Raw genomic sequence first — 13,290 nt, 5'->3', positions numbered from 1 at the left:
CTAGCTAACTTGGATCAATATTGATTCCCAAAAATACGCTAGATAGGCGGAAGTGCCTAAAACTAATGTTTGTTTCTTGAAAGGCTTGAACATAGCCCCCTCCCCTAAACTTCTCCAGCAGAGAAAGCCTGGGCAAGACAAAAAAACTCTTCACATTCAACCTTGTTTTTATTTTGGCCTTCTCGTCACAAGAAGATCGCTGAAGGCACAGGAAAGAAAACAGGCAAGACCTTACTACAACTAGGTAATTCAAAATGTACATTTTATTTTATTTCCAGTTTTATGAGGCCCCAAAAGGCGAATAATGGTAAGTTTTTTTAAAAACGCAGTGCAAAACAAAACAAAAGATTAATTGTAACAGGGGGGTTGAAGACAAAGCATTTCTACTTGTCAGAAGAAGCGTTATTTCATGTCTTGTTTGACCTCAAGTGCAAATAGTGAGCCCCTGTATGTTTAGCCCCTTTCATGGAAATCTTCCTCAATTTAGCTTTTACACAAAGGTTAGCATATATAAAGTAATTAGGAATAATACATTTCTGCCGATGGAATGTAATGATAGAGGCAGAAATGTTTATTTTGACGGCATGTCAATCTGCGCTCTTGTAATTCAGCTTCCCAGCTGCAATGAAAGTGATTAGCTACTCCAATTTATTTTATTTGTTTATTTATGTGAATAACACATGGGAATGTGAAGAGAGTGCAGTATGGGTATGAGTATATAAGGGGAGACATAGCGTGCTAGTGTCACTCTAGCCAGCTCTTCTGTTTAAGCCATATTGACTTTTGCTAATTTTTTTTTTTTTTTTTGAGAATTTTCTTTTTTAAACTTTTTCTTCGGCTCTTAAGCCCCGAGAACACGCAATGCTGAGCATTGGTTCGGGGAACACGGTCCAGAGTTTTTTCCCACAGGGGTTTTATCTCTGGTTTACGCGTCTGACTCAGTATTAACTTCTTGTAAATATAAATTAGGTGATTATAATATTTCACCTTTTCAGATGGTAATTGTATTGAAAAATCAGCAGTGTTTAAAGCTTGTCAGATTGTTTTGCATTGTAATGTCATTCAGCAGTGATTACTGCTAGCTGGGCGCTGGCTATATATCCAAAATAAACAGGAGTTCTCCTGAACTGTGTTATGGTGTTATGAAATGGAGGCAAAATATAACCAGTGCTTATCAAATGTTTTAGATGGCAAGTAAAGGTAGCAAAGATGAAGAGAAGCCCCCAGCGGGATTCGAGAAAGTAGAAGGACACTACTGGGAAGCTGTAGACCCATCAAAGAAAAGACGCCCAGTCAACAAGCACACAGGGGTGTATGCGTACCATGCAGATGATTGCTTGTGTGGTATGGGTGGGTGGCCCTGTAGTCGTGGTGGGTCCATCTGGAGTTGTTGTGGGGAGACAACTAAATACTCCAAATGCTCTAAAAAGTGATTGGACGGCTTGATTAGTTTATTGGAGGTGGCAGACTATTGTCAAACTCAAGCAAGAATTCACAAGTTGTTAGTTAATATAACATACTCACTCAATAAGTAGAATCTAGTAATTTTGTCAAACTAAGTATTTTGGTAATTTTTGCTACTCAAGATTATTTTGTGTACTGCATCTAGATTTTAGTAGCCAGACATCTCTGTTTTGGATCATCATATTGATCTAACTTGCCCTTTTGGAATCAGTTTGTGAATTTCCACTCTATAGAGAAGCATCTTATCTTAATCTAAACGAAACAATAATTTGCAATTTAAAAATATAAAATAAAAAAACACAACAACAAATTGAATGTTGGTATCAGCTATAAGCTTGCTAGAGAGGATAATTTGATATTCAGAAATACCTAGTTGTGGTTCAGGTCTTTAGGCTAAAGGATTATGAAGGTTTTGAATAAGTCCAGTTCCAGGACCATTCTTTTACTGCTCTTGGTCTACCTGTGGTGTCGCCGAAACCACAGGTAGAACAAGAGCCATCAAAGAAGGGTCCCAGAACTAGACTAGTTGTGAATGCACTTTCCCCCGTCACATATTTGTTTGTTATTGGCTAAGTGGGAATGTGGCTTCTTTTTACTACAGTACTTTAAATGGGAAGTTTTAAAAAAATGCACCCTCCCCCCATTTGCTAATCCCAAATCCAGTCTTTAGAAAAAAGGGATATTATATTGAAATAACAAGGTCTTGCAAAAACAATATATGTCAGAAATTGATTTATTTATCCTGGTTTCCCAGGTTAACACATTCACAGTGTTTGTGTCTTTACTTGCTCTTTTATTTGGCATATTTTTGCCAGTTGTTATTCATAAATGTCTTATACAACATAGAATCCACATACAAGTTCCCCTTAAGGTGGTCCACCTCATGTTGCAAGATACGAGCAGGCCAACCTGCCGCTCTCCAAGTAATGGGCGTGGCATTTTGATCCAGAGCAGTCACCTCTACCTCTGACATCCGGGGCACGACAGCACTATGGCCCTCAACGCTTAAACAGCTTTCACGGAATGCCAACATTTTAGGGTTAATAACCCTGAGTTTAGGGTTTATAAATACTTTTAGAGGAACAATAGCAATACCCATACGTTTTAAATCCTTGTCTGAGAAGCCATTGTCTTTTAATTTCTTCATGTGTTTTCCTGTGTATTCCATGGCGATAACTTGTAATCCGACTCCTATCTGTGGAGCAGCTATTCCAGCTCCATCATGGCTCCTCATGACCTTCACAAGTCTATCTACCATGGCTTTGAAGTCTGGGGAATGGACGAAAGTGACGTCCACTGCTTCGGCGGGTTCTCTCAAAACCGGATCTCCAACTTGTCGAATCTTCGGATCTCGGGGAATAAGCGATTTTATTTCTTTGGGAATCCATTCCGATATCTGCCTGATTCTTGTTCTTGTCAGATAGGTAACTGTATATCCATCAAACAGTAGTTTTCCGTAGTTTCTTAGCAGTAATTTTGAAAACATTTTTAGAGTTTTATCCTCATGGCGGCTTCTGCGCCCGCAGTCACCTAATCAGCAGTAAGTGAAATTCCCTCATTTTCAACAAAATAATAATACCTATAAGTTATATAATGCAGCAGCAGTTGTAATCTAGAAGAGAATGTAAGATGAAAATAATTTTCAATAACTGTTCGTGCAAAAATAAGGTACATTCGATGGCGTGACAAATTGCGTGACAGAGCCTACGCTAGCCAATACGGCGGTGTTCCCCATGAGTACAACTCCGCCATGTTCGTAGAAGCTGTCATCGGACTTGCATCGTTCATTGCTGTTTTACTCGCGTTAGACCTCCTTTACAGGAAGAAAACACAGATCAATGGATCACACGCTATCGTAAGCAATATCCCTGTAATCTCGGGCTATTTTTGTTCAGTGCCATTTTGCCTAGCACACCTTCCTTGACCTAAGTGTGGGATTGCGGGGCTCAGATGTGATCGCTTATCTTCTGTGCCTACTTATGGTTTGACCAGGTTACGGGTGGATCAAGTGGTATCGGTAGAGCACTTGCTGTACAACTCGCTCAGCAGGGAGCAAGTGTGACCCTCTTGGCAAGGAACAAGGTAAGAGTATACAGAGATGTACCTCAGTGGGATAACCGTAGGAGGGACAGGCACTCAAAAACGGGTAGGCACTCAAAAACGGTGTGAGGTGTGGTTGTGGTTGTGGTTGTAGTTGCTACCCTGGCTACATTGCTTAAATCTTCTAACACATCTAACATGCTTTATACATCCGATCACCGAAAGATATAGTTTTCGAGAGGTTCCAGGATTGGGTCTAAAAAAAATTATTCTATTTTTCTTTAAGGCAAAACTAGAGGGTGCAAGACAGCAAGTGGAGAAACACTTGCAGCCAGGGAGAAAGGTAGACATCCTTGTGCCCTCCCCCCCCTCAGATGTCGTTAAATCGCTAAGGACACAACTAGAAGGGGTGTGGCTGTGTCCCCTGTGCTGTGTCCCCAAGTCTCTGTATCATGCTCCCCCCTCCCAGGTCATGCCCCCCCTCCCAGGTCATGCCCCCCCTCCCAGGTCATGCCCCCCCTCCCAGGTCATGCCCCCCCTCCCAGGTCATGCCCCCCTCCCAGGTCATGCCCCCCTCCCAGGTTATGTGCCCCCCCTTCCAGGTCATGCCCCCTCCCAGGTCACGCCCCCCTTCCAGGTCATGCCCCCTTCCCAGGTCATGCCCTCCCTCCTAGGTCACGCCCCCCTTCCAGGTCATGCCCCCCTCCCAGGTCATGCCCCCCCTCCCAGGTCATGTGCCCCCCCTTCCAGGTCATGCCCCCCTCCCAGGTCATGCCCCCCCTCCCAGGTCATGTGCCCCCCCTTCCAGGTCATGCCCCCCTCCCAGGTCATGCCCCCCCTCCCAGGTATGCCTGTGTTGCATTTCACTTGAAAAGTATTCTGTGTTGTCATTTTAAATGTGAAAATTATTAATTTATTAATTGCATTCTTTATCTCTTAAGGTCTCTGTTTTCTCAGTTGATCTATGTCAAAGTGTAGAGGCAGTACAAAAAGTCATAGATGAGGTATGATTCATTATAATTGTTGATATTTTTAATCTTCAATGCTTTTTTTCACACTGCATCCAGTTCACTACAATCATATTCCTGTGCATCATTTTACTAATGAAACAATAGGGCTCTAAATATTAGCGCTTCAACCATTTCTTTCCTTTTAGGCCTGTTTAGCCCTGGGCCCTGTTAACTTGCTATTCAATTGTGCTGGCTATGCAGTTTGTGGAGTATTTGAGGATACAAGACCTGAAGACTTTAAGGTAATGATATTTGAAAAATTGGCACAAACAAATGCTCAATATTTTAGAAATCGCATATATTTGGCTACGATGGTAAGACCCTTTGTATTACACAGGGCTTCTGGAATTACGTGCTTGTGCGGAAGCGCGTAATTTGGCTTTTTCCGCGTAATCCACAAATTTCTGCGTAATCCCGCATAAGTTGGCTAAATTTTGAAAGACAAAACATTTAATTGCACAGCTATTGTGTTCTTTTAGGGTTCTTACCTCTATTTCTCGTAAAAAGTGCGTAAGAGTGCGATATTTCGCACTGAATTTTGAAAACAAATAAAATGACTAGGCGTTCTTTGCCTAGGACTAATAATAAAATACCTTTTTTAATTGGCTGGTGGCCAGGAGCCAATGAAAACTTGCCTAAGATATTTTCATGCAAAATAAATAACCTTTTCAAGTTGATATTCCATGTAATTTAGCTCATAATTCAATAAAGAATCCTGCAAAATTTTGATTTTTAAAGAAAAATGTATTGCAAAATCCCTTGTAATTTAGCGCGTAATTATTGATTTTCCACGTAATTTAGCGAAGAATCCCGCATAATTTTGAGTTTTTTCCGCATATTTCCAGAAGCCCTGATTAGAGGGTTCATTTTTTTACAAATATTTATCATTCATTATGACATATGGATTTCTTAGAATATGATAAATACCAACTACCTTGGCTCAGTCTATCCTACATATGCTGTCATGAAAGGAATGAAGAAGAGAGGGTGTGGTCATGTCGTGTTTACTTCATCTATAGGTGGCCAGGTATGTCACTTTATCTCATGTCTGGTTGTCTCATGTCTGATATCGCATTATCTCATGTATGGTTGCCACATTGTCTCATGTCTGATATCACATTATCTCATGTCTGGTTGCCACATTGTCTCATGTCTGTTATCGCATTATCTCATGTCTGGTTGCCACATTGTCTCATGTCTGATATCACATTATCTCATGTCTGGTTGTCACATTGTCTCATGTCTCATAGTGTCCACAATTAGCGTTTTTTAGCTAAACACTTTTGACACTTAAATAAAGTTTATGTATGTATGTATGTATGTATGTCTGATATCACATTATCTCATGTCTGGTTGCCACATTGTCTCATGTCTGATATCGCATTATCTCATGTCTTGATGTTGCATTGCTGACTTAAAGTATGTTAGGGTTTGTCACAGGTCTTGGCTAGGAGTCTCTGCCCCCCTTTTTTGTCCACAAAGTTTATATCTCTCCTTTCCTCTTGTTGTTCGTTGATTTGTACTAATAGTCTTTCTCTTATATAACAATCCAAACATTTTGTTCCATAAATAATTGTCTTTCCAGTTTGGTATTTTTGGAATGAGTGCTTATTCGGGATCAAAGTTCGCTGTCAGGGGATTTGCAGAATGTTTATACATGGAGGTAAAGATCAATTCACCATTTAAGATAGATATCACCAAAATCATTGCAACAAATGTTTTGGTAAGGTACACAAGTATTTTTATTCTTTAAGGCCAAGCTATACAATGTCGCTGTCTCAGTAGCATTTCCTCCAGACACTGACACTCCTGGCTTTGAAAATGAGAACAAAGAAAAGGTAAGGTCTCCTCTATGTATCATGTACTCAGTTATTTTACCAACCTCCATTCCTCCTTCCTACTTTCTCCCCCCTCCTTGTCTGTTGTTTTTCTCTCACCTTTTTCATTTTACCACCCCTCTGCCTTTTTCCCCTCCTTCAGCTTCCAACCCTGAATGGTCATCTCCCTCTACTTTTAAAGTCGTGGATAGCGAAGCTATTCAGGACTTTTTGTGGTTAGCAAGGTTGTATCACTTATCGTCCCCTCAAGTGTAACCCATAGCCAATCTAATATCACAACTCTTGGCCAATCAAAACAAGCGTTTCAGGGAAAAAGCCCGTGAATTATTGTCAGCAGTTTTCCAAACCATGTCAAAAACAAACATGGCAGCCGTAGTTGAATTCTTTGAAGGTGGTGATGGTTAGGTTAAGACTGTGATTTAACGTCATTCCTGCCTTATTGGCAATAATAAATCAAGCCACATTCTATAAAAAGCTATCTGAATGAAAGGTTTCGCATCAAACTCCATTCGTCATCAGTTCAACTTACTCAGTATATCATGTGGTCAACACACATACGAAACGCCACTGGTAAGCCATTTTCACTTCCCACCAAATTCTTTGTTTATTTCTTGCATGCATGCTCGCTGAATTAGCCCCCACACATTCTTGCTTTTATAATTTAAGTTTCAGAATTTATCCACACTTTGCAACGAGTAGCATTGTTTCCAATGTCTCCATGAATAACATTTCTAGACTTAACTTCGTCTGCCAAGAGGGGGAATCAGTTTTTTTAAATGTCTATAAGCAAAATCACCCAAGGAGGACTAAAGGGCCCTTTTCAATCAATGGTATCTGGGTTGACTGGTTGTCCCCAGGGAATCAATCAGATGGGCATAGACTTACCTGAAGCAGTTATTCCAACATAACTTTAGTGTATTAGCATTAAGATATTTATAGGATTAACACTAGTGATGATGTAATTGATTATGTATGTAATGATTGCGTGAAAAGTGATTGTTATGCCATATAAGGTCAAAGGTGTATACTATATAATTATCTGAATTAAAGAATAAAGTTAGTCTACAGTACGAATCGAAGTGAGCAGTTGTCTTGTTATATGCTGAGCTAGATATATTCCAAAATAACAGTAGTACCATTGTTTACACTTGTCTAAGACAAAATACCCTATGTATAAATAAAACCATATAAAGCCAAGAAATTTATTGGTTTGGTTCATACTCTACATAATGGGTTAAAAGGCACCAAAACCAAGCTTTTGTCCCAAATTACCATTTTATTATCCACGACTTGGCAAGGGCCTTGCCTTTTGATTACTTCATGCTTTCCCTTTCTTTTCCCTCCCACTATCTGTTGTTCCTTTCTTTCTTTCTCCCTCCCTCCCTTCTTTTGTGTGCCTTATCATTCCTAAGCCTGGGCATTTCTCCCCTCCTTCTACCTTTTATTTCTTATTATCATCTTTCCTCATTGTAATCATTAGGAGTCTTTGTTTTTCAGCCTGAAGAAACTAAGTTAATATGTGGCTCTGCAGGGCTGTTCAGTCCAGACCAGGTGGCGCAAACTATTCTCCAGGGAGTAAAGGTACCTATCCCACCATTTGTCTGCTCAAGGACCTAGTCTATTACAATATGTCTACTGGATAATCTGAGAGGAAGGAAATGAATCATTAGGAAGTAGCAGCAATATAGGTGTTAAGCAAGATCAGTTGTCAAAGATGATAGAACATCATTTTCACTAAAGAACCCCTCGTTTACCGACTCAGGGCAGGGCAGTTGCAGGGGGTGGGGAACTGGGGGCATGTGGATCATATAGTGAAGAAAGCGACTAAAAGGCTCTATGCCCTGCGTGTGCTTAAAAAGGCTGACGTTCCCTAGGAAGATATTGTTTTAATCTTCTGTGCTCTAATTCGGTCTGTGCTTGAGTACGCTGCTCCTGCCTGTGCCACGCTCCCTGCTTACCCAGAAGAGGCAATTGAGTTTTTGCAGAAAAGAGCACTAAGAATAATTTATCCGGCAGTCGAGTACAGCCACGCTCTTGTTCTGGCAGGTCTTGAACCTCTAACAGAATTTTGCAGAAAAGAGCAGTAAGAATAATTTATCCGGCAGTCGAGTACAGCCACGCTCATGTTCTGGCAGTCCTTGCCAGAATGCCGCGCACATTAATGTTAGTCCTTTATATCTAAAGCAAAACTATCTGCGCCTTTTTCTTATGTAATACCTGGGAGCTCCGTAGTCAGTCATGGCTATTCCCTCAGATCAGGAAGCCAGAAGATTTTTGTAAATCCATTCATTGTTTTTATATGATGTGTTTGTAGTGTCGACAGTTTTTGATCTCATGTGGTGTAGAAGGATGGGCGATGAAGATAGTCACATGCGGAGCAGCCCCTTCCACTTCTTGGCTGGATTTGATTCAACAGGTACTCTGTTCACAAAGTTACACAGGTTCGTGTCCTATGTTAAGTAATGTTTCTCGGTGTTTTTATTTCCAAACGTTTTATATTGCCAAATTCTGTAACTTTTCATTATTTCAGCTGTGAAATTATGTGTAGGTGTATGTAATAAGATTATGGTTTAAAGGGCTTATAATTGTTTGGTGTTTAACAGATCTCACTGATGGGACTACTGCGGCTGGTGATGGTGATTTCTGCTACCGGCTTTGACAAGATCGTGGCACAGTGCAAGCAAAAACGAACCCGCATTTCTCACTAACAGAACTTCTCACATTTCTCACTGATGATTCATCTGTTAGGGAGAAATGCGAGTTTGTTTTTGCTTGCACTGTGTGATGGAATGTTTAATTATGAAAATTATTACTATATGAGATCTGCAGGGGCGTTCAAAGGGGTCAGATGTTTTGGAACCCCTTATTTTCAGCCAAGGGTGGAAGAGGATAGCAAACTGGAGCCCTAACCCTTTTTGAGAAAATGGCCTTCACCATGCCCTGCCCGTACCCAGGGGGGGGGGGGGGGGTGCAAGGGGTGCGCATCCCCCTCCCCCCCCCCCCACAACGTCCACCACTTCCGACTCGCAATAGACAAGCTATTTGTAGACAAAAATATCAAGAAAATGAGATACTGCAATGGCAGTTCTTTCGGGAGTCGTCAGATTTTTATCATATAACTCCTCCCCCCCCCCCAAATATTTTGGTCCACTCTTTCGGATTTTTTTATTGCGTTAGTTGGGAAATATAAGTGAGAGGGACAATGATATCAAAAATAAAATTACTCTTATTTTGAATCATTGCATTGTTTTTATTTTATATTTTTATTGGTGCTGAAATAGAGAGGAGTTTTACGTTTCTGGGTTATTTGATCGAAAGACAGCATCCGTGAAATGTCCATCTAAATCTGCAAGGACAAGAAAAAAAAAAAGCATAAAACACAATGAGAGGCTATCTGACGGTTCAGCCCTTTCACCATCCCCCCTCCCTTTACGTATCCCCGCCCCCTCTTCACCTCAACCACCCACCCTCCCTCAGTGGCCGATTAAATTATGAATTTCAGCTCGGGCTGAGATTACAAACATTTGTGGGGGATATCGAGCTGAACTTTCAGCCCGCCCTAACCGGGAGAAAAACTCAGCCTATGCTCAAACTCAGCCCAGGCTGAAATTTGTCGTAATTGGCCATTCAGGCTATAGTACGCAGGCCATTCCCCTTGTTCGCCCCTCCTGGTAAGTAACCTGGTAAGTCTGTTTGTACCTTGGAGGAGTCCCAAGAATTCCCGCAGTCATACTTGTTGCAGTGACAGGATCTCTTCTGGTCAACTTCCTGGAATATATAATATGAAAAATAAAGAAGGAATAATAGGATACGACGTATCTTGGAGTGATCAAAAACGGATATCGAACGAATGACAGAACCGGTGCTCCGAGATGGTGAGATATTATCGTGTGGCAGCAGAATACCAGGGCTGTAGCATTCCTCGAAATATTGGGGGGGGGGGGGCACAATACATAAACATTAAGAAAATATTGGGGGGCACAGCCACGCCCCTTCTGGTCATTTCCTTGTAATTTTTTAAAATATGGGGGGGAGGGGACATGCCCCCAGTGCCCTACCCCCTGCTATGGCCCTGAATACCTGTCCACAAAGAGTCCACAATATGGGACTTCACACTTCGATTCCTATAGAACGAGTAAATACAAGGTCAATACAAATTAAATGTACGGAAATTCTTGTGTACCAAGCAATGTCGCTCGGTCTCTTTTTCTCCTTTGAGGCCAGGCCCGTAGCCAGGGGGAATTCGGACGAACCCTCCCACACCCAGCTTGAAGGTCCGCTCAGAGCAAACAAAAATATAACACGTTTGGCTGGAGATATACCGTGCACATCAATATGCCTTTAAAATAACTATAAAAACTTTTTATAATAATAATCTTTATTTTTATCGTTATATGTTAAAATGTACCCTATTAATAACATTTTAAATACAAGATTGATTGCCTAATGTTATAAGGCGAGGAGAGGAGTATACCGGAAATTTGGTCCTCTGAAATGGAAAAACGAACCACCCCGCTCAAAATCCTGACTACAGGCCTTGAGGCAGTAGCACCCCGAAAAACATTCTCCCTCTTGCGTTTGCTCTGGGGACGCTTTGAAATAAGTCTTAAACTAAGGCTCCCATTGTTTGCCTCATAAGTTTGTCTGCCCTATGAAATTAGACTGGAATGTTACAATACCTGTGGCTCGTCCCAAGGATTGCCATCGCAGGACCAGCTAGCACACGTGCATCTCTTCTCTCGTAGCATGTCACGCAAGGCACGCCTTGCACTAAGAGTCAAAAGAAGGTTACGGTCACACAACAGTCATGATATGTCACGTCAGTCACGCAAAACGGTAATACAACAACAGTCTTTCTTTTGCGCTTGTGTTTGACTGATTCTCACTTGTATCGTGCTTGTGTTTGACTGATTCTCACTTGTATCGTGCTTGTGTTTGACCGATTCTCACTTTTTCTGTGCTTGTGTTTGACCGATTCTCACTTGTGCTGTGCTTGTGTTTGACCGATTCTCACTTGTATCGTGCTTGTGTTTGACTGATTCTCACTTGAGTTGCGCTTGTGTTTGACCAATTCTCACTTGTGTTGCGCTTGTGTTTGACTGATTCTCACTTGTGTTGCGCTTGTGTTTGACCGATTCTAACTTGTGCTGTGCTTGTGTTTGACCGATTCTCACTTGTATCGTGCTTGTGTTTGACCGATTCTCACTTGTGCTGTGCTTGTGTTTGACCGATTCTCACTTGTGTTGCGCTTGTGTTTGACCGATTCTCACTTGTATTGTGCTTGTGTTTGACCGATTCTCACTTGTATCGTGCTTGTGTTTGACTGATTCTCACTTGTGTTGTGCTTGCGTTTGACCGATTCTCACTTGTGTTGTGCTTGTGTTTGACTGATTCTCACTTGTATCGTGCTTGTGTTTGACTGATTCTCACTTGTGTTGTGCTTGTGTTTGACCGATCCTCACTTGTGCTGTGCTTGTGTTTGACTGATTCTCACTTGTGTTGTGCTTGTGTTTGACCGATCCTCACTTGTGCTGTGCTTGTGTTTGACTGATTCTCACTTGTGTTGCGCTTGTGTTTGACCGATTCTAACTTGTGATGTGCTTGTGTTTGACTGATTCTCACTTGTGTTGTGCTTGTGTTTGACCGATTCTCACTTGTGCTGTGCTTGTGTTTGACCGATTCTCACTTGTGTTGCGCTTGTGTTTGACCGATTCTAACTTGTGTTGCGCTTGTGTTTGACCGATTCTAACTTGAGTTGCGCTTGTGTCTGACTGATTCTCACTTGTGTTGCGCTTGTGTTTGACCGATTCTCACTTGTGTTGTGCTTGTGTTTGACCGATTCTCACTTGTGTTGCGCTTGTGTTTGACCGATTCTCACTTGTATCGTGCTTGTGTTTGACCGATTCTCACTTGTATCGTGCTTGTGTTTGGTCGATTCTCACTTGTATCGTGCTTGTGTTTGACCGATTCTCACTTGTATCGTGCTTGTGTTTGACTGATTCTCACTTGTGTTGTGCTTGCGTTTGACCGATTCTCACTTGTATCGTGCTTGTGTTTGACCAATTCTCACTTGTGTTGCGCTTGTGTATGACCAATTCTCACTTGTGTTGCGCTTGTGTTTGACCGATTCTCACTTGTGTTGCGCTTGTGTTTGACCGATTCTCACTCGAGTTGCGCATGCGCTTGTGCTTGCATGAGACTTATATAGAAAGAGAAGAGAAATGTAAGAAATCGGTACGTGATGTTTCCACGAATTTACGATACGATCTGCCTTGTACCTCCATGCCCACCGCACTTTCAATCATCGTTAATCTGAATTACAACATCAAAAAGGGGATGTATATGGGATACACAAATGACATCAATCCTTGATATAGTTATTGAAAAAAATAGGTTAGGTTTAATGTTAATTTAGCGATATTTTTGACTGAAAATTTCTTCAGTGACTAAAAATTTTCTCCATTTTGGGCATAATTTCTTTGCCGTGCCTTTAAAGAAACATCTTACAATTACACAGCTGAATACACAAGATATTATATTAGTTTATGAAGAAAGGCAAATAAGGCTAGCGGCTCTTTTCCCCAGTTTTCATTGAAATGTAAACTTTTCGAAATGCTTACAATTCTTCGTGTCATATTGCAACGATATGTACATATGAACGATATGAACCAGAAGTAAAAAAAAAACACAACAACAACATCAAATTCAGAAGCCATAGCTGTGTATTTTATCTCTAATACCATCCAATTATTTTCATAAATAACGGAGAGATCTTTGAGGAGTGGAGGCCAAAAGTTCAAATTACCCCCAGTACATCTTCACTATCTTCCTCTTGTTTTGATGACTTACCTTGGCGAAAGAAGAAACGGTCCATAAAGAGTATGATAAGAAAAACGTTATCTTATTCAATCTATTAATTTTTCTACCTATCATCTCCC

At 41.1% G+C, this 13,290-nt stretch overlaps 2 protein-coding genes across 3 annotated transcripts; one reads left to right on the top strand and one right to left on the bottom strand.

Annotated features, from left to right (window-relative positions):
* Positions 1-1,433: 1,433 nt before the first annotated feature.
* Positions 1,434-2,972, bottom strand: LOC5507313 (peptide deformylase, mitochondrial). The gene has a single exon (XM_001627908.3). The coding sequence runs from the start codon at positions 2,948-2,950 to the stop codon at positions 2,258-2,260; it is 693 nt and encodes a 230-aa protein (XP_001627958.2). The 5' UTR covers positions 2,951-2,972; the 3' UTR covers positions 1,434-2,257.
* Positions 2,973-3,175: 203 nt separating this feature from the next.
* On the top strand, positions 3,176-9,588 carry LOC5507308 (3-ketodihydrosphingosine reductase). Of its 2 annotated transcripts, XM_032375901.2 has the most exons (11): positions 3,176-3,319; positions 3,457-3,546; positions 3,791-3,847; positions 4,446-4,508; positions 4,661-4,756; positions 5,428-5,541; positions 6,100-6,177; positions 6,269-6,352; positions 7,850-7,933; positions 8,667-8,768; positions 8,956-9,588. In XM_032375901.2, the coding sequence occupies exons 1-11, from the start codon at positions 3,215-3,217 to the stop codon at positions 9,058-9,060; spliced, it is 978 nt and encodes a 325-aa protein (XP_032231792.2). In that variant the 5' UTR covers positions 3,176-3,214; the 3' UTR covers positions 9,061-9,588. The 2 variants fall into 2 exon arrangements, with proteins under 2 accessions (XP_032231792.2, XP_032231793.2); XM_032375902.2 differs by lacking the exon at positions 5,428-5,541.
* The last annotated feature ends 3,702 nt before the right edge of the window (positions 9,589-13,290 follow it).

Source organism: Nematostella vectensis, chromosome 13, assembly GCF_932526225.1.
Source record: "Nematostella vectensis chromosome 13, jaNemVect1.1, whole genome shotgun sequence".
In the NCBI taxonomy this organism is placed as follows: domain Eukaryota; kingdom Metazoa; phylum Cnidaria; class Anthozoa; order Actiniaria; family Edwardsiidae; genus Nematostella; species Nematostella vectensis.
This window is presented reverse-complemented; position numbering and strand designations above follow the sequence as displayed.